General features: G+C 52.3%; 2 protein-coding genes across 3 annotated transcripts in view; one reads left to right on the top strand and one right to left on the bottom strand.

The window, feature by feature from the left end:
• Window positions 1-749: 749 nt before the first annotated feature.
• On the bottom strand, window positions 750-5,856 carry TTC24 (tetratricopeptide repeat domain 24). The gene is made up of 7 exons (XM_040999372.1): window positions 5,151-5,856; window positions 4,826-5,029; window positions 4,277-4,405; window positions 4,039-4,151; window positions 3,769-3,840; window positions 3,511-3,584; window positions 750-917 (listed from the first exon to the last, which is right to left on the bottom strand). Exons 1-7 carry the CDS (start codon window positions 5,854-5,856, stop codon window positions 836-838), a joined length of 1,380 nt encoding a protein of 459 aa, XP_040855306.1. The 3' UTR covers window positions 750-835.
• A 4,079-nt stretch (window positions 5,857-9,935) lies between these two features.
• IQGAP3 (IQ motif containing GTPase activating protein 3) overlaps window positions 9,936-23,652 on the top strand; it is a 36,250-nt gene continuing 22,533 nt past the window's right edge. Inside the window, exons 1-11 of one of the 2 annotated variants that reach the window (XM_040998477.1) lie at window positions 9,936-9,972; window positions 14,104-14,191; window positions 16,784-16,940; window positions 17,394-17,471; window positions 19,685-19,761; window positions 20,408-20,475; window positions 20,566-20,679; window positions 20,890-21,068; window positions 21,510-21,588; window positions 22,078-22,241; window positions 22,715-22,802. In XM_040998477.1, coding sequence (XP_040854411.1) covers window positions 9,936-9,972; window positions 14,104-14,191; window positions 16,784-16,940; window positions 17,394-17,471; window positions 19,685-19,761; window positions 20,408-20,475; window positions 20,566-20,679; window positions 20,890-21,068; window positions 21,510-21,588; window positions 22,078-22,241; window positions 22,715-22,802 — 1,129 coding nt within the window. Of the gene's footprint in view, window positions 9,973-14,103; window positions 14,192-16,783; window positions 16,941-17,393; window positions 17,472-19,684; window positions 19,762-20,407; window positions 20,476-20,565; window positions 20,680-20,889; window positions 21,069-21,500; window positions 21,589-22,077; window positions 22,242-22,714; window positions 22,803-23,652 lie in introns of those variants that run through there. The other variant, XM_040998478.1, reaches the window with a different exon arrangement.

The following is a 23,652-nucleotide window of genomic DNA, read 5'->3' as shown; positions in this document are numbered from 1 at the left end:
GGAGAGCGCTGAGTGGGAGCCCCACCTCCTCCAGCCCAGTCTAGCCTGTCCTGCACATCATTTTGGTTTTCTCATCTGCCATTGAGTGCTATGAACTGGCCAAGCCTGGCTCAACCCCAGAACTGACTTACACATGTATGCCAGTGTGAGCACCCTAAAACAGGGTGTGGGGTAGTCTGGGTCACACCAGCTCATATAAAGACCAAGATGAATGGGGCAGGCTGTCTTGGGTAAGGGACAAGCACCTGCTGGCATGTGTGAGATCTGGGTCAGTGTGGCCTGAGCAGGGGGAACCTAGGAAACTCCCCTAGTGGGTCATAGCTCCTGCTGATGAGCACATGGTCCAGGCTTAGGTGTTGGGACATTGTGAGGAAGAGGGGTATCCTCAGAGGGCCCTGGGAAACAGGACCTGCAGTCTTCCTGAGCATACTGGCCCCAAGGCTCACCCCTGGAAAGACCACTGGCCTGCCCATGCTCACAGCAGGGGGAGGCGTGGCCAAGGGTCTCTGAAGATTTATTTGAAAGGCAGAGTGATGGAGGGGAAGAGAGGACTTCTGTCAGCTGGTTCACTGCCCAAATGGTCACAACAGCCAGGACTGGGCTGAACAAGCCAGGAGCCAGAAAGTTGGTCCAGGCCTTCCAAGCATAAGTCTGAGTCTGAAAAGCCCACCAAGGAGCATGGAGAACTGCCTGGTGTTTCTCCAGAGGGCCACAGCACGTCCGGGTCCCTGCAGGCTGGAATGACTGTGCCATGCAGGGCTCCATCCCCACAAGCCAGGAAGTGGGGTAAGGGGACGTGCTGCAGAGGTGAAGATTGCGGACAGTGCAGTGCAGGTCATGTGACTGTGCAGAAGCCAGACCGGGGGGCTCTCCTTCTGGGGTTCCTGCTGAAGGTTTCCTGGGGCCACCTGGATGACCTGTAGGAGCCAAACAGAGAGATTTGCCATGGAATGTGGGGGCCTGGGAAAGGAACAGATAACCACCTGCACTCTATCTGGTTCCCCTGGGCCTGGCCCTTACCCCTGGAGGTAAGCAGGTAAGCAGGTCAGCTTCACTTTCCCATGTTCCGCAGGGTTCTCTGTTGCTCTGTGGCCATGCAGGGAGCAGGGGATGCCCCGGGTCACCAGAGTTGGATGAGGGTTGTTCAAGTTGCTGAAGGGCAAAAACCAAACACTTGGAATCCTGTATCCCAAGCCCATTCACTTCTTTTGTCAGCCTGAGCAGAGGTCGGGTTCCCCCCAAATCATTTCCAGCCTCCTTGGCCACTCCCTGTGCTGTCCTACAGGCCTCTTCCTCTTGTCCCCCATCCCCACCCAGGACACACCTGTTGCCTTCAAGACCGCCAGGTGTCAGGGTGCCAGGATGCTCCACTCTTGGGGGAAGATGGGCCCCCTGTCCTGGGCCTGCAGGGATGGGAACAGACACATTCATTGCAGGCTACTTCGCACCAAGGACCACCACGGTGGGAAGGAGTCAGGGGTTGTCAAAGGATGCACTGGTTGCTGTGCACCCAGAAAAGGGCACCCAAAGCTGCAGTCAAACATGGGCTGCTCGAAGCTGGCTGGGGTTGCGGGGCGAGGAGTGGGGAGGAGGGCTCCTGTGCTGCAGAGACAGCACCAGCAAGGCCAAGTCAACACCACCAGTGACCAGCAGTGCTGCTTCTGCTGTGGAAGCTTCATGACCATGAACGCAAAAGGGAAGTCAGGGTAGTGCCAAACCAGTGCCCCTGCCACCTGCTGTGGGATGGTGAGGAGGGAACTGAGAACTGGAGGGGTGGGGAGAGGTGCAGCCAGGAGGACAGCCTGCCTGGACTCACGCTGCAGTCTCCCAGGTCCCAGTGACCTGGGTTGACACATCAGCCCCTCCTGGTCCTCCTGGTGTCCTTCCTCATCCTCTTCATCTTGCCACTTGCCGAGAGATCTGCAGGAGTAGGAAGCTGGGTGTAGGCAGGGCATATGCACACTGCTGCCCCCTGCCTTCTCCTCTTGGGTTCTCATGAGGCCCCCAAAGCTGTGGCTGACTGTGTCCAAACCCGCTTTCCCTGGAGCCTCGCCCCTGGCCCAGCGCTCCACCCCTGTCTTACTCACCTGGGCTGGGAACCTGCGGCATGGCTTCTGGCCCTGCCTGGAGCCTGGGACCTTCTCTGGAATGAAGGGGAACCAGGGAGATGATTTTGAGAAAAGCACACAGTGGCTGTCCCTGATAGATGGAGGCTTCGGGGAGACAAGCCAGGGTGTGTGTGTGTGTGGCTCAGAATCACATTCCATGCTCCACGCTCTGGGCAGAGGCCACTCAGAGGTCTCCAGTTAGCATGATCACACCTGGCCAGCCTGCCCACCCACGGGGCCTGATTCTCCCTCCTAGGGCTTTACGCGCCCCACCCCCTCAGATTCTGACCACCCTCACCAGGGCTTGTCACAGAGCTCACGGGAAATTAGGACAGACCCCACAGAGAGTACCCAAGCTTCTGGCTAATTTAATTCTGTATGCAGGTTATGAATGTGGTGGTCTAGTCTTCAGATATAAGATCTGTGAAGTTCATGTAATAAATATTAGAGGGGCCGTGTGGCAGCACAGCGGGTTGGGTTGCCTCTGAACACCAACATCCCATATGAGTACCAGTTCGAGGTTCAGTTATTCCTGCTCCACTTCTGATACAGCTTCCTGCTAATGCACTTGAGAAGGCAGCAGAAGAGGGCCCGGGTGCTTGGACCCCTGCCCCAACGCGGGAGACCCAGATGGCTTCCTCCTGGTCCAGACCTCGCCATTGTAACTATTTGGCAAGTGAACAAGTGAATAGAAGAACCTTGTCTTGCGTGTGTGTGGTCACTCAAACATTCAAATAAATAAGTATTTTTTAATTAAAAAAAATTAATGTGGATCTGGTGTGATGGCTTAGTGGCTAAATCCTCATCTTGCATGCCAGGATCCCATATGGGCACCAGTTCCTGTCCCAGTGGCCCTGCTTCACACCAGCTCCCTGCTTGTGGCCTGGGAAAGCAGTTGCAATGGTCCAAAGCCTTGGGATCCTGCATCCGCATGGGAAACCTAAAAGAAGCTCCTGGCTTCTGGCTTCAGATCAGCTCAGCTCCAGCCATTGCAGCCACTTGGGGAGTGGACTAGCAGACAGAAAATCTTTGTCTTTCTTTCTGTAAATCTTCCTTTCCCATAAAACAAATAAATCTTTAACAATTAAATAATCTTTTAAAAATTAATGCATGATTTGAATTTCTGGGTGGGTGGAAGTTTCCAGAAGGAGCTCAGAGTGGGAGGAGGCAGCTGGAGGAAGCAGGACGACTTTCTGGAGAGAGGAGATATAGAGGAAGGGGAAGGTAGAGAGACCTAAGCCTCTGGGCAAAGACCTCACAGAGACCTGGCCAGGGGAGAGAGGAACTTTTCTGGAACACTATCTCCATCCTGTGGTCTTTGACGGAACTGCAGCCAAGGACTTTCACCCCTCTCCCGCCCGATCTGGCTCGCGCCGCTGACCTCACCCGATAGGCTGCTTACCAGTCAGCCATGGCCACTGGCCGCCCTGGTGTCGGTTTCGGCGGCGGGCCACCTCCGCTCACCTCCCCCTCACCCTGCAGGGCACGTGGCATGCATCCCACACACTCAAGCCCGGGGCCGACGAGCACACACCTGAGCAGCCAAGCGGAGCAACCCTGAGAACACTGGCTCTCCCTCGTGGGGCCCCCCCCCCACTCCCGCCGCTCTCGGTTTCAGGTGTCATTTCCCCAGGGCTAAGAGTCCAGAACAGTCCCCCACCTGCACCAAGTGGGTCCTCATGGCGTCTGCCAGCTTGGCCACCAGCCGGTCCCGCACAGAATCCGACTCCTCCTGAGGGGCGTGGGGCAATCCTGGTCAAGAGGCAGGCATGGCCTTGGCGAAAGCAACGAACATGACAAGGGGGCTTGGTTCCCCCGTCATCTCCTAATCCATTCCCGGGCTTTGACACCATACTGTGCAGGAGAGAAGGGGGACGGTTGGGAGCAGATGAAGGGTGCGGGGGTGGGGAGCGGATACAGAGGGTCTCACCTGACAGCAGCCCAGCGCTGCCTTGTAGTATGCCAAAGCGTGCTCATATTGCCCCAGTCTGGCTGCCGCGGCCCCCAGCCCTTCACAGGCCTGCCACTGTCCTTTTGTGTCTCCTGGGGAAAGGCAGTCTGAAAGGGCTTCTCCCTACCGCATGGAGCCGCCCCCTGTGCCCTGCCCCAGGCCCCCCAGGCCCCCCAGGTTTCCTACCGCCCACCGCTCGCAGATTCCCGTCCTGCACCTGTGTCTCGGGCTGCCTGCAGGGCGTGCAGGTAGTTGTCCCTGGCGGCCTCGTGGTCTCCCAGCTGGCTCAGCGCAAAGGCCAGGCTGCCGAAACTCCGACCCTGCTCCCACCGCCGCCCTGCAGAGCCTGAGGACACAGCCCACTTCGTCCTGAGCTGGAGGCTTGGGCAATCATGGTGGCGGGGCCAGGCTCCCATGCCTACTAGTGCACCTCTGGGGCAGCACAGAGGCCAACCCCTCCTGCGTGTGGGGGTGGTGGTCGTGTGTATGAAATGTCTTCCCTAACCAGCTAGCTTGCAGCTAGGCAAGGTGCAGCAGCTAAAGCTCGGACTGGCCAGAGGGAAGCTGCACCCCACTTCAGGCCTCCCTCCCATACCCTTCTGGCTCTTTCTGCCCATGGTTCCTTTGCCACCCAGGGCCCAGCCTCAGACCTGCAGCTGTCCATTCGGTCTGGCTGTCCCTGGCCCCCAAAGCCTCCAAGCCTTGGGGTCCCTTGGAAAGAATGGAGCCTCCCCTTGAGTCCCTGCTTCCAGCCCCTGGCACCTACCATGTAGGCTGGCAGCTCTGTGATGGAACTCCCGGGCTTCCCAATGGTTACCAAGGGCACTGTGGGCCATCCCAAGGTTTCCCAACACCGTGGCCCGCTCCCAGGACCCCTGGCACAGGGCCAGTGCCTGCTGGAAGGCCTCCACGGCCAGAGGGAACAGCTGGAGTTTGGAGTAGCCCAGGCCGAGGTCGTTATAGAGCTGACCTGGAGGACACACCAGGGGTCACTGAGGCTGGGGAGGGGGACAGATGCCACAGCCCCTAGCCCTCTTCCCCTGTCCCAGGCCCCACAGGCTCCCTGCCTCCCTCCTCAGCCCAAGCCTTACCCAGCAGTTGCGGCTCAGCGCTCCTGTCTGCAAGCCTCCGGCTCTCCTCTAGCACCTGCACTACCTCGCCCACTCCATGTTGCCCACTCTTGAGCATGCACTCTGCCGCAGCCCCCAGTGCCATGGCTGCAGCCCGGGGCTGCCCAGCTCGGGAGTAGGCCCGGCTTGCTTCCTGCAGGCACTGGGCGGCCTGCTCAGGCTGTCCTAGAGCCTGATAGCAGGCTCCCATTTTTGCCTGAGCCTGTCCCCTGTCTCCCTGAGGCTGGTAATGGCCCAGGGCCCTGTGGTACCAGGCCAAAGCTTGAGGCAGCTGGCCCAGGGTGTGGTAGGCCACAGCCACATTGAAACACTGGTCTCCATGGTGACTGCCCTGTGCCTCCTCCTCCGGCTGGGCACGCAGGAGCAGCTCCAGGCCTTGGGCTGGATCCCCAGTTTCCACATAGGCAGCCCCCAAGTTGAAGGCACAAGCCCGAAGCACAGGGCTGTCCCCCTGTGAGGAGGCCTCAGAGGCTAGCACAAAGGCCTTCTGGAAGCTGCTCAGGGCCTTGTGACCCTGGCCAGCCCGCAGGGCCCTGTGACCAGCTCTAGTGAGGGCCCGGATGCTGGCCTCTTGCTGTGGCCTTTTCTCCTGCTGCTGCTGCTTGCAGCTAGAGTGTCCAAGCTCAGGCTCCTGGAGTGGGGTGTCCTCAGGTGTAGGAGACGACATGCCGCTGGTAAAAGGGGGAGCAGGCGTCTAGGTCTGTAGCTCTGGCAGCCCCAGAGCAGCTTTCCCAGAGAGCAGTTCAGCACCACCTCTGTCTCTGCCCCCACGGAGCCTTCTTTTTTGTCTTTCTTTCCTTTTCAAATAAAATTTAAACATTTATTAACACAGGCACTCCTCCGATACTGGACGCAGAGCGTCATCTTAACCACTGTGTCAGATACCTACCCCCACGTTAACTGCTGCGTTGCAAGAAGTACATTCTTACTACTGCACACTGGTCACCACCATCCACCTCCAGAACTTTCCATTCCATTCTCTCTCTGAAGGTCCTTATTCCGGTCCACACCATCATTGCCCCCACCATGACATCCTGCCCTGGTCTTCAGGGTCCTCTCCAGTCTGAATCCAATCTTGGTGTCAGCAGGTGCATCTTGTCAGCATCCTCCCCCTGGAAAGCAACCCTTCTCACTAGCTCCCCTCCCCAGAGGCAGGAAAAGGAAGAGAAAGCCCACAAGTCCCAAGCCCAGGATGGGAAAGATCTCCGCTCCTCCCCTTTCTTTCTCTCCTCTTTTCTTAGGGGAGATGGACAGAAGGGATGTGTTCTGTGAGGTTCCAAGAACACCAAGAAATCCTGCTTTTTCAGGCCCTCACACACTCCCAGCCCTCTGACCACCAGACGGCTCAGGTTTGGGGGATGTCTCACCTCCTTCCTTCTCTGCGCTGACTTTCTGGAATGGAGCCTCTGGCTTGGGTTACTTTTCCTCTCAGCTCAGAGCCCCTGGGGTTACCTGACAATAAGGGGACTGCCTTCTGTTGCTAGGGAATGCTGTGAGTGATAGCTCAGGTGTCCTGTCTTAGGGCTGGACAGGGACAGGTGAGTTGCTTTATGACCTGCCACCCTTTCCCCACCCCTGCACACACACCCCTCCCACCCTTCACTTCTGGGAAGGAGCCAGAGCACTGTGGGGGAGTTATGGATGTCACTGGTCTGTCCCACCCCCTCCATGCACAGAATAGGGGACATGGGGTTCAGGTCACAGAATGATCACATGGCTGCGGTTGAACCCCGGTTCACAATCAATGTATCGGGGTCCCTCGTCCCGCGAGCAAGACCCCGATACGGTAAAGATTCTTAAAAAAGTTTATTGGGTAAGACTTCAAGCATTGTGGCAAAGTGAAAGCAGTTACAGCACTTGTAAGATTTATTACAGTAAAGCAAAAGCAGCCTAGTGCTAGCTAGCAATAGCCTTGAAGTGATAGCGATAGCTCTAGCTCTAGCCTAGCCTTGAAGCATGCCTGGGAGAATCTCCTCATTAACTATTTTTCACCCAGACCTTTTTACATTACTCAAACCAATCCATACACAGTTCCTCACATCATGTGGTAAGCACACCAATCATGACTTAGGTCACGTAGCTTCCCTGCGTGCTCGGCCCAATCCTCAGTAACTTCCCAAAACCTGTTTACCACCTTTGTGCCACGAAGCAATGGTCAACAAGCGCCATCTTTGAGGCGCAGCTCCGCTCTCCACATCAATGGCTTCTGCTACACCACGGTGGCTTGCTTCATTGTATTCTGGGCTATCCTGGAAGTGATCCCCGCTTCTCTCTCTCGTACGCACACATGCATTCATGTGAGTACACACACATGCTATGCTTCTGTGGGGGCGTTTTCACATTTGGCATTAGAGTAAAAGGTTGAAGGTCAGGAAGGGTCTGGTCTCCCATCTCCACAGATTCCAGATCCGGCTTAAGGATAGGCCAGGACAATTGGCACCTAATGCCCTAGTTTACCCAAGGTGGCCTTCCAGAAGCAAAGTCATCAGGAAGGGGCTGGGCTCCCCGTCCCTGCCCTGAAGCCTTTGTTGTATGCCACCACACAGCAAGCAGCTTGTCACACACTGTGCCTAGGTGCCTGTGCCAGAGGCTGCCTGCAGCTTCCACCTGTGGCCTGGACCTTCAGGATGTCACCACAGCCTGGTCCACTTGCTCCTTCTCTCAGCAGACTTCTTTTGAGGAGACAGACTGATTGGGGCAGGGGTTAGGGACTGTGACTACTCCTGCCAAGATCCCATGGACCTGCCGGAGACCCAGTGATCACTTCTGAGCCCCTGCCCCAGCCATCGCTTCTTGGCCACTCCATCTTCAATGGTTTTCCTAACACCCTGCATCCTGATGGCCCCTTTCCTTCTCAGACAAGTCTCTGGCCCCTCCTGCCAGATCCTCTGAGTGCCTCCTAAATGTTGGGGTTCCCTTTACCTACTCTTCCCAGAACTCTTCCACACCCCTGATATTAGCCCAGTGAAATATGACAATCATTTCTTTTTTTCCAGAAAAGATTTGTTTTTATTCGAAAGACAGAGTTTCACACCCACACCCACGTATCACACAGAGATAATTGTCTGTTTGTTGGTCCACTCCCCAAATGGCTGCAATGGCCAGAATTGAGCTGATATGAAGTCAGGAACCTGGTGCTTCCTCCCGATCTCCCATGTGGGTGCAGGGTCCCAAGCACTTGGGCCATCTATGGCTGCCTTCCCAGACCATTAGCAGGAAGCTGGATGGGAAGTGGAGCAGCCAGGACTAGAACTGGCACATGCAGGTAAGATTTAGCCTATTATTATATCACTGTGTTAACTCCAATAACTTTTTTTTCACTTTCAGATTTACTTTTTAGGAGCCATCCTGTGGCCCCAGGCTAATCCTCCACCTTTAAGTACCAGCATCTCATACAGGTGCCGATTCATGTCCCAGTTGTTCAACTTCCCATCCAGCTCCCTGCTTATGGCCTGGAAAAGTAATGAAGATTAGCCCAAGTCCTTGGGATCCCACATCTGTGTGGGAAATTCAGAGGAAGCTCCTGGTTCCTGTCTTTGGATTGGCTCAGTTCTGACCGTTGTGGACATTTGGGAGTGAACCAGTAAATGGAAGATCTCTCTGTCTCTCCTTCTCTCTGTAAATCTGCCTTTCAAATGAAAATAAATACATCTTTTAAAAATATACTTTTTATTTATTTGAAAGGCAGAGTAACAAGGAGAGGAGAAGAGACAGACAGAGTCTTCTATTATTTAGGTTCACTTCCCAAATGGCAACGACAGCCAGAGCCAAGTTAGGTAGAAGCCAGAAGACAGGAGCTTCTTCTGGGTCTTCCACACAGATGCAGGTTCCCAAGGTCTTGGGCCATCTTCTGCTGCTTTCCCAGGCCATAAACAGGGAGCTGGATGGGAAGTAGAACAGTTGGGACATGAACCGGTGCCCATATGTGATTCTGGCTCTTGCAAGGTGAGGATTTAGCCATTGAGCAACCATGCCAGCCCCCCATCTATCTTTCTTTTTTTCCTTTTTTTTTTTTTTTAAGATTTATTTATTGATTTTCAGGAGTGAGCGCAACTATGCGCAACTGAGCACAACTATGCCGATCCGAAGCCAGGAGCCTCTTCCGGGTCTCCCACGCAGGTGCAGGGTCCCAAAGCTTTGGGCCGTCCTCGACTGCTTTCCCGGGCCACAGGCAGGGAGCTGGAAGGGAAGCGGGGGCTGCTGGGATTAGAACCGGCGCCCGTATGGGATCCTAGGCGTGCAAGGCCTTTAACCACTTGCGCCACCGCGCCGGGCCCTACCTTCATTACTCTTAATGACGTCATGGCCACCGCTCCCCTCCCTGTAATTGATCCCACTACGGTGGGAACAGCAAATTCCTTTAGAACATGAACTGTGCTTCTGTTCCTTTTGCTCCTGCGCCCCTTTTTAAGGCATTGTTTCCAGTGGGCCCAGGAGTTAGTGGGACCCCAGAGGTGGAGCAGGGGCTAACATTGAGTATGGAGGCGGGGAAGGACGGAGGAACGGGAAAGGGCTTGTTGACTTCAATGAGAAGGTTTAACCGCCAAGGTGCCCTGCAGGAAAAACAAACCGTGGTAGTCCTGGCATAGCACCGCCTTGACTTCTCGGCGCACCTGGGTGGCGCTCTCGAACTACAAATCCCAGAGTTCCCCCGCTCAGCGGACCGGAAGTGTCCTGTTGGACTGTGGCAACGGAGAGGGGCGGTGGCCCAGCGGCGGGAGATTCAAACCTGGACGAAGGAGGAACATGGAAGGCAGACGAGCGGGCCCCGGCCCGGCGGCCTGTGAGTGCCTGAAGGGTTGGAGGAGGGTCCAGCAGAAGTGTTCCTGCTGGCGGGGCTTGGTCGTCCCGGAGGAGATTGGGAGAAGGTGGGAGGGTGGCAGGCAAGGGGCGGTGGGACTCTGCTGGCTGGCTGGGGAGGCCGCGCGACAGAGCGTTGTTCCTGAATCCCGAACTCTGGAGTTATGGAATGAGGGGTCAGTAGGTGATCCGGATGGTGCCTTAGAATCCAGCAGTTATTGCTGGCTTCCGTACTTGCCAAGCGCTGGCACAGCGCAGGACGCCGCGAGGACGCCGGGCCAAGGCTGGAGCTTTGAGGATGCGCTCCGGGCAAGGCCTCTGGCTCTCAAATGGCAGGCGCCTGCGTTCCTGTGACTTTTTATTTTTTTACAGAATGCCCTTTTGGAGCCGGCCCTGCTGGGCGGCTGCCCCAGGTGGTCCTGGTGCAGATGGTCCGCCTTCAGAAGCCCTGCTGCAGAAAGACTGGAAGGAGCACAGGTTTCCGTTGGATAGCCTGAATAGAGCCAAGGCCGTGGCCAGCCATTGGTGGGAGGAAAGCCACTTAAGGCTTGAGGAGGGCTGGGAGATTTTTTTTTCCCTTCCCCTTGGAGACACTCTGTGTGTGTGTGTGTGTGTGTGTATACCAAGTCCCGCCCATCTCTTAGTCCTCAATTCATAACTCTGAGGTGACGTCACTCACTTCACTGGTTTATTTTCCATGCTTAACAACCGACACTTGTTACACTCTCCCTTCAGAGGAACTGATGGATTTCCTGTGGCTGGCCAGTGTTTTCCAATCTTACTTGGAGATGTGTGTTTTAACTTGCTTAACCGCCGGTTCATGCAAGTCCCGCCTCCCTCAAATTCTACTGCAGGCTGTGCAATAAGGAGTAAGAATGGCATGAAGTGCTGAGTCAGGGACAGATGGAACATGTCACTTTGGAAGCCCCTTGAGGTTTTTGGGGGTGGGAAGTGTGCATAAGCCTTCCTTCTCTTGCCCTATTTGATTCAAGTGTTGTCCTTATTTTATTTAGCTTCGAGATTGTTTTCCTCCTTGGGTGACCTGTGCTGAAAAGGATGGGGAAGATGTTCTTGTGTTCTTTTGAAATTCTCTTTGTGCTTACACTTCATGCCTAGCAGATGACAATTTTTTCTGTTGGACTGAATTTTCCTGCTTTCTGCCTTTTCATTATTTTTTTAAAAAGGTTAATTTCTTTTTATTGGAAAGGAAGACTTATAGAGAGAAGGAAACACAGAGAGAAATATTCTATCCACCGATTTACTCCACAAATGGCTGCAACAGCAAAAGCAGAGCTGATCAGAAACCAGGAGCCAGGAGCTTCTTCCAGGTTTTCCATGTGGATGCAGGGTCCCAAGGCTTTGGACTGTTCTCTGTTGCTTTCCCGGGTCATAAACAGAGAACTGGATGGGCAGCCAGGACACGAACTGGCGCCTATATGGGATAACAGGACTTGCAGGAAGAGGATTAGCCAATGGAGCCATTGTTCTGGCCCCATCCACCTGTTCTTTAAGACCTGTCTCACAGGTAGAATCCTCTGCTTCCTTCGCCGCTTCCACAGACTTTATGCCTGGGTTACAGTCACACTTGTCAACTAGGGTTGGACTTGTTCACACACTTGTTTATCTCTTATTTATTTGCAATCAAAGAGAGAGTAAGAACTCCTATATGCTCGCTCTTCAAATGCCTGCAATGGCTGGACCTGGGCCAGGCTCACAACAGGACTGGGAACTCACACTGGACTTCCCACATGGGTGTCAGGGAGCCACTACCCACTACCAGCAAGGGTGCACACTCCTGGGGAGCAGGCATAGACAGCAGAGTCAGGGTCTGAAAGCAGACACTCTGATGTGGGCTATGGGTGTCCCAAGCAGGGCCTTCATGGTGGAGCCAAAGACCACCCCAACTTGTTCTTCTGATTTATGTGCCAAACATGTTGCATGGTGGCTATTGGATGCCAAGTCCTCGTGGGTTCTGTTGGCAGTCTCTGTGAGAGTACCAGATGAGGATGGCATAGGTCCAGTTCTTGAGAACTCGGGGTAGATAACATAAAGAGCTAAGTTCTCAGAAGGACCTGCTCAGACATTGAAAGAGGGCCTGCAAGGTGGTTTTGGGAAGGAGGAGGGGGAGGGCAGGAAGATGAGAGGGAAGAAAGGAAGGTGCCGGGCCCAGCACAGTAGCCTTGACTTGACTTGCACATGCTGGGATCCCATATGGGTGCCAGTTCTAATTCCAGCCCGCCCTGCTTCCTATCCAGCTCCCTGCTGTGACCTGGAAAGCAGTCAAGGATGGCCCAAAGTCTTGGGACCCTGCACCCACATGGGAGACCCAAAAGAGGCTCCTGGCTTTGATTAATCAGCTCAGCTCCAGCCATTGCAGCTACTTGGGGAGTGAATCATTAGATGGAAGATCTTCCTCTCTGTCTCTCCTTCTCTCTGTATGTCTGTCTTTCCAATAAATAAATAAATAAATAAATAAATCTTTGAAAAAAAAAAAAAAAAGAAAGGGGGGTTCCTCCAATCCAGAGGGAAGTCTCCCGTTGAAAAGGGGTCCAGGCTAAATCAGGGAAAAGCCAGCCTGGGCTGATTGTCCCTCCTGGTGCTAACAAAAATTAGAGTGGGTGAGGGTTGGTTGGGCTTAGCCACAGCATCAGCTGGCAGAAGCTGGCACTGGGGGCTAATTCTGTCAAGTTAAACTCCAGAACTACCTGGAGAGTGCATAATCCAGGAGTGGGAGTGGCCTAGAAGGGAAATAGTGGGCTCCTCACTCTTGGGTTACCACTTCTACTGGAGGGCACAAAACCAGGACAGGGGCTGGGGTGGCTAGATAGAAAGGTACCCAATAGCATGTGTGTGGACTGGATAGTTGGGTTGATTAGGTTGAACTAGGCTTCAAAGCCCATTGACATGTATGAGAGCTGAATGGGATGTGGGACAGACTAGATTAGTCTGCTGCACATCCTGGCAAACCAGGATAGGGGGCGGGCCTGGTGGGTGTTATTGTGGGGCGCTCCAACTAGGCTGCAGCTCCCACTGGTTTATGTTAGGGCCAAGAGTGTGCTGGGCACCAATGGGTGTTGCAGTCCAGCCTGATGGAAGAAAGGGCTGGAAACAGAACTGACCCAGTAATTGCAACCACCAGCTGATTGGGGCGATGGACTGTAACGAGCCCTGTACTAGCAAGTTCACACAAGAATCTGATCTGGATCACCTCAGACAAAGTTTCTTTGGGGATCTTCCCAACTGAACTGTTGGGCTCAGAACCCTAACCATGAAAAGACAGAGGACAAAACAAGTCAGTCAATTACCTCAGCCATATGTTGGCAGTGAAAAACTGGGCAAACGGAGACTCTAAGATGGACTATGTCAATCAGTGGATTCTTCAGCAACCTCATCGTGCTTGGAATGGCGAGATTGGCAGCAATTTAGAACTGTTGAATTATCAAAACCACTTGAGCAAGACCCTTGGAGCATGCCCCACATTCGGGAACTGGGGTGGGTGGGAGACTGGTTGGGGCTTCTCTCTGAAAATCTCTTTTTACCTCAGATATATGAAGGAAGCAATATGGAACTAATTGTCTTACCCATTTTCCTGTAGTGCTTGAACCTTTTTACCCTAATTATGTAAAGATTATTAAAAAAAAAACAAATACTTGAGCAAGACCCTCAGAGCATGCCTCACATCAGGGACCTAGGATGGGTGCGAGAGTTGGTAGGGCTTCTCCCTTTATCTCCCCCTTTACCCCAGATACATGAAGGAAACAATGTGGAAATAATAGTCTTACTCACTTTCCTGTAGCCCTTGATCCTTTTTACCCAATTAACTATGTAAAGAATGCAAAAATAAATAAATAAAATGAATTTTTAAAAAGGGTGGGGTCCAGGGAAGCTGAGGAGGGGCAGATGGGAAGTGCTTCAGGGCTCTGAGCAGGGTTGCCTGGCTTGATCTGTTAAGAAAAAACTTTTCATTATACAATGTATCCACGTTTTGAAACGTTACACCCCATAATTAGGCACAATCTAATTGTATCTTACAAATTATATTCTTATTATTAAACACAAGAAGATGCTCCACTCAGAGGTGCCCTTCATTGACCTTCTTCCCTTCACCCCTCAGATGAGCGCCTCACGGCTGAGGAGATGGACGAGCAGAGGCGGCAGAACGTGGCCTATCAGTACCTGTGCCGGCTGGAGGAGGCCAAGCGGTAAGTGGGTCTGCAGAAGGGGCTTCCTTCTGGTTTCCCTTTCCTATACTCCCCTGTTTCCGCCCCCCACCAGGTGCCTACACCCAGTGCAAGTGCTGGGGGACTGAGCTCTATCCTATGAGAAAGGGGGAGTTGCCAACAACAACTTTTTCTTTTTTTTAAGCAAATCCTAAACTGTACATCCTCCAAGTCCTCTGCCTACTTCAATATGTGTCTCAAACACAGGGGCATTTGTTCTTGTAACCATAATGCTTGTTATAATACCTGACTAAAGTATCTGCAAATCCTTGGAAGATCGATTCCCAAGCCACTTCTAAAATTTCCCTTTTGTCTACAAAAGAATGTTTGTTTTTTCACTTGGCTTACTCAAATAAGTATCTTTAAAAAGTTTGTACATCACACTTACCTCATAAGTCTTTAATTTGGATCAGTTAACCTCCCATTTTCCCACTTTTTATGTCATTGATTTAAGAAACTGGATCATTTTTTTCTGTAGAACAGCCTACATTCTGACTTTATTTGCTTCCTGGTGTCATTCAACTGACTCCTCTATACCCTGTATTTCTTATAAATGGATCTTGACTCTAAAGGCTTGTTGAAATTCAGGTTCAACATTTTTGACAAGACTTCCTTGGTGGTGGTGTGTGTTTCATATCACATCTCCCAGGAGGAACATACTGTCTGCTTGTCCCACTTTTAGTAATACTAAGGCTGATCGCTGTTACAGCTGATTGGTGATTGCTGTAACGTTCCCAGTTCACCAGTCCTTCTCTTGCCTTTGTCTGTTGGTGATCCTCACTGGAACCCAATATTAGTGGAGAAAAATGATGATTTTTCTGATTGTGTCATTTTTTCCACATTACTTACCCAATTCTTTTCCAAAGAGAACTTTCCCAGTAGGCATTTGGCATAGCAGTTAAGGTGCCCCTCGGGGTGCCCGTACTCCTTACTAGATTGCCTGAGTTTGCATCCGGGCCCTGTTCCTGATTCAACTCTCCTGCTAGTGCACACTCTGGGAGGCAGTTTGGGTATCCTGAATTCAGCTCCTCCAGGACAGGAAGGATAAATACTTAACTATTTCCTTCTAATCAACTTTATATTATTAATGTTCTCCCAGAAAAGCAGATAGATGGAGCAGAGAGGAAATCAGGTATCTATGGCAAGGAAAGTATAAAGAGAAAGAGTAAAGTGTGGCTATCTCTCTCTTTTGAAATGGATACTTTAAATGGATACTTTCTTGCCAAGCACATAGTTAGGGATCTTTGGGGATGTTTCTTCATGCAAACACCAGCATTGATAATAACTTCCACTGACACTCAAGGTGGTTTCAGGTGCATTAGCTCATTTGATCCTGGCAAATGCTTGCTACTGCAGGAAGTCCAGCTGGTTGCAGCCTCAGTCTGCAGGCCACAGCTGAAGCTGAGGGAGAGGCAGTGAAGGAGGTAGTAAGGAAAGTAGATCTTCTCCTTTCAACGGCTGTGACCTTTCTGTCCCTCCTTTTGTTGTTGTTGTTGAAATTATTTGTTTATTTGAGAAGTAGACAATGTGAGCAGAGAATCCCACTCACTGATTATTCTCTGAATGCCTAACTAGCTGGAGCGGAGCCAGCCCAAAGCCAGGAGCTGGGAACATAGCCCACATTTCTCATGTCAGTGGCAGGGACCCTAGTTACTGACACCATCATCTACTGCACCCCGCTCCCCCGCAACCCTCAAGGGTACACATTAGCAAGAAACTGCAACCAGGACTCTAACCAGGGCATTCCAAGATGGAATGCAGACATCTCAAGATGCCTGCCCCCTTTCTCTCTCTTTGTGCTGCTTCCCTTCTGTCAGCCCAGGGCTTCTCTACTACCCTAATCATCATCAAAGTTGTGTGATGAATCACATAGATCATTGGGCAGACGTGACCTTTCTGTATCTGACTTCTCAGAGAACAGTGTAGAAAGAGAGAAGTTGGGCCTGGAATGGTGACCTAGTGGCTAAAGTCCTCGCCTTGAACATGCCGGGATCCCATATGGATGCCAGTTCTAATCCCGGCAGCCCCGCCTCCCATCCAGCTCCCTGCTTGTGGCCTGGGAAAGCAGTCAAGGACGGCCCAAAGCCTTGGGACCCTGCGCCAGTGTGGGAGACCTGAAAGAAGTTCCTGGCTCCTGGTTTCGGATTGGTGCAGCACCGGCCATTGCGGTCACTTGGGGAATGAAACATCAGACGGAAAAATCTTCCTTTCTGTCTCTCCTCTTCTCTGTATATCTGACTTTGTGATAAAAATAAATCTTAAAAAAAAAAAGAAGAAGGAGAGAAGTGAGCAGACTGTCAGGCAATAGTGCAAGTGTCCACTGAAGCCTCACTGAGAACCGGCAGATTCTAGAGCTGACTGGGGCAAGTGGGGTTGTGGGTTGGCCAGTCTACAAGTGGGACAACTTGAGGGGAAAGTAGAAAGAACCAAGCAATAGACAAAGAAGAGAGTGGAGATTGGGCAAGGATAGAGGCAGGGGAGAGTCGGGGCTGCTTAGGGGCATGAGGGAGGGAAGGTTGGAAGAAAGCATCATGGCTGGCTGGAGTGGCTGAGAAGGTGTACTTGTGCTCACAGCTGGATGGAGGCCTGCCTGAAGGAGGAGCTTCCTTCCCCAGTGGAGCTGGAGGAGAGCCTCCGCAACGGGGTGCTGCTGGCCAAGCTGGGCCACTGCTTCGCCCCTTCTGTGGTGCCCCTCAAGAAGATCTATGATGTGGAGCAGTTGCGGTACCAGGTGAGGCACAGTGCATTTACCCTCTGCGTGCTTGCTCTTAGCTGCGCCCCATCCCACCTCACAGCTGTCTGGCGTGGGACAGAAGGGAGTGGCCACATGACTCATTTCCCAGAACTGGGTGCCTCTGAAAGGGGCTGGCTGCATTGCCCCTCCCATGAAACCAAGCAGAGTTTCCCACCCATAGCTTATGCCCAGAGGCCTGTGCGCATGACCACCTGAAGATACTGCCCTTCCTTGGCTTTTTCTGTCCCAACACTCTGTTTCCTACCACTGTGCCACCCTTCCCAAATGTCCAGCTGGTCCTGGGCTGGCAGGGTCCACAAGGCAAGGTTCTCTGTTTCACCCCTGCCCTGCCCTGCCCTCTAGAATCTAAGCCATGGTCCTGGCACTACCCATTGGAGCCCCAAGAGCTGTGAATGGAAATGAATTTTCTTCTCTTTCCTTGCTTTGCAGGCAACTGGTTTGCATTTCCGTCACACAGACAACATCAACTTTTGGCTGTCTGCAATAACCCACATTGGTCTGCCTTCGGTAACACTGGGCCAGGAGATGGGTGCTTACCTTCTGCACTCCCCCTCCATACACACATGAGCTCCCTACACCAGCTAGCCCACATTGCCAGGTGTCTTCCAAGCTAATTTACTCTAGGGGAGCTGTATGTCTTTGAGCCAGGTAACCTGGTCTCTGATCCCTTCCATGGGCAAAAAGCAGGAGAGCTCTCCATGATCTGAGTTGTACTGTTCCTATTATGCAATGGGATCCCCAGGTCATGCAGGAGATGGGCACATAGCAGTCAGCCGCCTCCCACTGACTTCACAGTGTGAAGTATGGGAATGCCACATTGTGGGAGACTGAGCCGGAAGTGTAGGCCCAAACCCCGCAGTGGGTGCAAGGAGCATGTTCTTTCACTCTGTTATCTTGGTTTCTCCTATGGCCAATGAGGAGAGAAGCCCCTGCTCATCTGTGTTGAACAGGAGGAGGACGTGAGGAATCAATGGTCAGTGTAAAATTCCCAAGTTGTAGAGAATTTACAGTGTAAGGTGCAAAGGACTTTTAAGTGTAGGGTATATTCTGTTTTGGTTTTCTAAACTATAGATAGAAACTGCAGGATGAGGAAGCAAAAGTAAAGGAAGACACTGGTGGAAGCAAGAGTCTGTCCTAGGTAGATTTGGGGCACCTTTAAGAAATAAAGATTTATTGTACCCAACATGATGGGTCAGTTGGCTAATTCTCTCTTTACAAACACTGGGATATGGACTCCAGTTCATGTCCCAGCTGCTCCACTTCCCATCCAGCTGCCGACTTGTGGCTTGGGGAAGCAGTGGAGGATGGCTCAAAGCCTTGAGACCCTGGGAGACCTAGAAGAAGCTCCTGGCTTTGGACCGGTTCAGCTCCAGCCATTGCAGTCATTTGGGGAGTGAACCAGCAGATGGAAGATCTTTCTCTCTGTTCTCCGTGTAAATCTGCCTTTCCAATAAAAATAAATAAATCTTAAATAAAATTAAAAAGTGTCACACTTTAAAAAAAAATAGTTATTTACTTGAAAGAATAGCAGAATCAGAGAATCTGCCATCCTCTGATTTACTCTCCAAATAGCTGCATCAGCCATGGCTAAATTTAGCTGAAGTCAGGAGCCAGGAACTCCATCCAGGCTTTCATCATGGCAGGCAGGGGCCATGTAGTTGAGCCATCTTGTGCTGCCTACCATATTAGCAGGGAGCTAAATTGGAAGTGGAACAGCCAGGACTTGAACTCATACAGTCCTGTATGAGGTGCAGATGTCTCCAGTGGTGACTTGACCTGCTGTAGCATAGTGCCTGCCCTGGGACTGGGGCATTTTATTCATACATATTTTTTTAAGATTTATTTCTGTATATTAGAAAGGCAGAATTACACAGAGAGAAGGAGAGACAGAAAGGGAGAGATCTTCCATGTGCTGGTTCACTCCTCAACAGACACACTGACCAGAGTTGGGCCAATCCGAAGCCAGGAACCAGGAAATTCTTTTAGGTCTCCCACATAGATGCAGGGGCCCAAGGACTTGAGCCACTCTTTGCTGCTTTCTGAGGTCATAAGCAGAAAGCTGGATCAGAAGTGGAACAGCTGGGACAAGAACCATCACCCATATGGGGTGCTGGTACCACAGCAAAGGCTTAGCCTGATATATCACTGTATGGACAGCCCCAGCTAGGGCACTTTAATCCTCCAGTTTTGATACTTTGTTACGAACTTAAGTGTACTAAAATGTACTGAGGTTAGGTCCTGCCATAGGCTCTAGCTGGCATGGGAAGCAAAGCCTAGGGTGACTTAGTTCTGCTCCCCCTCCCCCAATTGATTACCAGCCTCCAGCTTGGGTACAGGAGTGATATGTCTTGGGCCTTTGTGGTCCTTGGCAATGCAGGCCTCACTGTGCCCTGTGTAGGAGGATGACCAGTTTTCCAACCTATTCCCTTTCTGGTAAGAATCCACAGTGTGGGCACAGGCTCTCTGTGAGATGGATGGGGTTGAGCTCCTACATTGCGCATATTATCAGGAATTCCACCCATTCCAGGGAGCTGTGAGGCTGAGCCTTGGCTCACTTGTCTCCAATAGCTTTTTTTTTATTTTGGTCTAACTCTCCAAACGATGACGGAGAGTGACCCCAAGCGAAAAGGGAGCATACACCACAGATGAGAGAGGTAGACCCTCTCTGTGGTGCTGCTTAGAAGTCCCCAGGGGCAGTAACTGGCTGATCTCCCCGCTAGACCTTCTTCCCTGAGACCACGGACATCTATGACAAGAAGAACATGCCCCGGGTGATCTACTGTATCCATGCCCTCAGGTGAGAGACTCCAGATGTTCCTCATCTGTGTTCCTCCATGGGTATAGCCAACAGCTGACAGCAATGCAAATGGCAGGAAGGATGGGAGGTAGACCACAGGACAGTCCGTGGCTGCATCTAGGTCTTCATGCATGTTTATAGGCATGTCTGTGTGTTGCCCATGTGGGAGAGTGGAAAGCACAAGTAGGGAGGGGTTTTCAGCTTGTGGCTGGGTTATAAAGCAATCTGAACAGCACCCAGCAAGGGTGTTCTGTACCAGCTACGTGGTGTGATTGGGGACAGCTGGTAGGTTCTCCTCCCAACCAGTTGGCTAAATCATGGAAAGCAACGTCTTGTGTCTACCACACCTTCACATCCTGTTTCCTTTAGTGCCTCTGTTCAATGGGTGTCTGCTTGCTGGGCTTCTCCTGTCCCCTCTCTACCCAGTGAGCTGCTCCTGCGATGTGTCCTGCCCACAGCATCTGACTTAACCTTCTGTAGCACTTGTCCTAGTTGAATGATGATGTTTGTCCCTGTGGATGGGAAGTGACTTGAGGGCAAGTGCTGAGTCGGCCACATCTCTTGAGTGTTCATAAAATCTCCTTCAAATGCACTGTGGACAGAGTGTCAAAGCGTACCTTCCAATATGCCTTCTATTATTTTCCAGTCTCTTCCTCTTCCGACTGGGATTGGCCCCTCAGATCCAGGATCTGTACGGGAAAGTGAAATTCACAGGTAAGTCCTGCTCCTGCCCTGCAGCCACCAGCCTGGGTAGGGTTTTGGGGGCTGTGGGTCTGAGGAAGGGCACCTATGCTGTCGTTGCAGCTGAGGAACTCAGCAATATGGCCTCTGAACTGGCCAAATATGGCCTCCAGCTGCCAGCCTTCAGCAAGATCGGGGGCATCCTGGCCAATGAGCTCTCGGTGGATGAGGCTGCAGGTAGGGGCTCAGCTTCCAGGCTACTCCTGCTAGGACTATACTCGGTGAACATCTTCAGATGGACCCTGGCCACCTGTCACCAACGGGCAGGGCCATCCGGCTAACTTGCAGGCCTGGCTCCAAGGGTGCGAAAGGAGGTGATATCAGGACAGTCTGCAGCTGGTTGTGCTCTGCCAAACCTCCTGACCCGGTTCCTGTGCCCCCTCACAGTCCATGCTGCAGTTCTCGCCATCAATGAGGCGGTGGAGCGAGGTGTGGTTGAGGACACCCTGGCAGCCTTGCAGAATCCCAGCGCTCTTCTGGGGAATCTTCGAGAGCCTCTCGCAGCCATTTACCAGGAGCTGTTGGCCCAGGCCAAGGCAGAAAAGGCTGCCAACGCCAGGAACCACGTAAGGAAGAGTCTTGGAGCACAACAGCTAAAAAAGTGGAATGGCTGGGCCTGTCTCAAGCGAAGCCCAGGATTCCTCTCTGTGCCGTTTCAAGATTCTGAAGTTGTTTCTTGGAGAAACTAATTAATCAATGACTAAAGAAATAGAGGAATTTCAGAGATAGATAAGGGCTCAAAAGAGCTGACTAGAAAAGAGATTTGGGGTGAGGGGGGCATGGCTTGACTTTGGGGAGGCCTGAGCAAGCCTCTGAGATGTAGAACTAACTGCCCAAGATTGGATCGGGGGTCCCAAAGGCTGCAACAGTTAGGGCCAAGGATGAGACCCCACAGCTCCCTGACAGTCCTGAGCAGGAGGCAGCCCCTGTAAGAAGAAACAGGTGCAGGCAGAGAGGGAGGAAGAGCAGGAGGTTGAATCACATTTCCCCCAATGAAGTTTCTGCAGGATGACAGAGAAAGCCAGGACATCTACGACTTCTACCTGACACAGGCGGAAATCCAGGGCAACATCAACCATGTCAATGGTAAGAGAGGCTGGCAGGGGAGGCTCAGCTGCTCTCTGAGTAAGTCCTTTCCCATGGAGTTTGAGAATGGCTTCCCTCCGTCCCCATGTGGACTGACTCTTGGACCAAGATCAGAGGCCTTCTGGCCCTCGCTGTTCCAAGAAGTGGTCCCTATCGCGGAGGCTTCTGTTTGCAAAGAGATCCACAGAGAGGACAAACACCAAGTGATGAGACCGCACAGACACCCAGGGTGGGGTGCAGCTGGTCTGGGGAAACCCCCCTTCCAAAGAAGGAGTGTGGAGTAGATGGGGGTAAGGGAGGTCAGACAGGAGGGACTTTCTCTGTTAGAATCAGGCTCCTGTGTTTTTCCTGGAGATGAAGAGACTGTGAGGAGAATGGGCCCAGGAACTGAGGCAGTATCATGGGAGTGGGGAAAAGGGTGGGAATATTGGACTGGATGGTGGGTGGGGCTCGTCTCATGCCACCCCCTTGAATGTTGGTCCTTTTCAGTGCATGGGGCTCTGGAAGTCATTGATGATGCCCTGGAAAGACAGAACCCCGAGGCCCTGCTCCAGGCCCTTCAAGACCCTGCGCTGGCCCTGCGAGGGCTGAGGAGGGACTTTGCTGACTGGTATCTGGAGCAGCTGAGTGCCGACCGAGAACAGAAAGCCCAGGTCAGGTCCTGCTCCCTGCCACTGTCTCTGTGTTACTGGAGGCCCTGAGTGGACCTCCCACTCTAGGAGATCCAGGATCAGTTCTTTGTATTCAGTAAGCACTGATTGAATGGCCAAATGGTTACATCAGCCCAAAACCTAGGGGGCAGCATTGATCAGCTTCTGTCCTCTGAGGGTCCCCCACTCTGACCAGTAGAGAGACAGGGCGTGACCCAGTGGGCAAGGATGTGCTCCCTGTTGTTGATGAGCGGCCTCAGTTTAGCACTCCTGTTTTCATTGCTGCTTGACTTGTTTTTCCCCTGACACTGTTGACACATGTATTGTTCTGGTTATTTTAAATGCTTAATAAGTTTAAAAAAAAAAAAAAAGTAAAAAATGTGTTAGTAGGCAAGGGTGGGCTAGTCCTAAGGGAGAAAGTGGAGTTGAGAGTGGGTTCCTGGGTGGACCTGAAGCTCTCTCCTCATCTGTCTTAGGAGCTGGGGCTGGTGGAGCTTCTGGAAAAAGAGGAGGTCCAGGCTGGCGTGGCTGCAGCCAACAAGAAGGGAGATCAAGAACAAGCCAGTAAGTCCCTGCTCGGCCTGAGGCCTGTGGTCTGGGTGCCTCCCCGGCTCTGACAAGAGCATCCCGCCCCTCTGCCAGCTTCTGGCTTCTGGATGTGCCAGTGCAAACTGCTGCCCTATTTTCTCGCCTAGCAAGGGACTTTTCCCCTCTCGTAATCTGCCCTATTCCTGGCTGCCTGGAGGGACACGGCAGATAAGTTCATTAAGGCCTCCGAGATAATGACACTGCTGGACTGCACCAGGCCACAGCTCCTGGGGCAGGCTGCTTTCCTTCCAGGCAGCTCGCCGATAATTTTGACAGTTTCCACCTGCTTAGATCCCCTGGGCTTTTGAAGGGTAGTGATTTCCCAAGGGAGGGAGAAACTGACATTCTCTCAGTTTCCCTTGAAATATGCACAAATACAGCCCTTTCTTCAAAAAGCAGCAGTTTGCCACTGTGGCAGGAGTGAAGTGGAGCACACAGGCAGAAGGTGCCTGTGGACCTGGCCCCGGTCTAATGGCTTGATTCATTCTCAGTCAACTTACCCTCAGGTTGGGAGGTTGCTCTGCCTTTGCCTAACAGATTTGAGACCTAGCCAGCTTGCAGTAGCCCCCAAGTCACTGCTGGCTAGCTGATCCCCTTATCAGCTCCCGTGGTTCCTGATTGCTACTGATCTGTTCCTATCTTTGTTGTATACCAGTATTCAAATCCTGATGGCCTCTTCCATTATTTATCCTATACATCCTAGTTCCTTGGCCTTCCTGATAAGATCTTCCCAGAGTTCTTTCCCATCTTCTCTGCTCACCTGCAATGGGGCAGCGGAGCCTGGCTGCCAGTTCCTTAACCATGCTCCCAATATTTCCCACTCCTC

The sequence above is a fragment of the Ochotona curzoniae genome, unplaced genomic scaffold (assembly GCF_017591425.1).
Source record: "Ochotona curzoniae isolate NIBS_2020 unplaced genomic scaffold, NIBS_Ocur_1.0 scaffold_1037, whole genome shotgun sequence".
NCBI classification, from domain to species: domain Eukaryota; kingdom Metazoa; phylum Chordata; class Mammalia; order Lagomorpha; family Ochotonidae; genus Ochotona; species Ochotona curzoniae.
The sequence above is the reverse complement of the archived record's forward strand: the minus strand, read 5'-3'. Positions and strand labels throughout refer to the sequence as shown.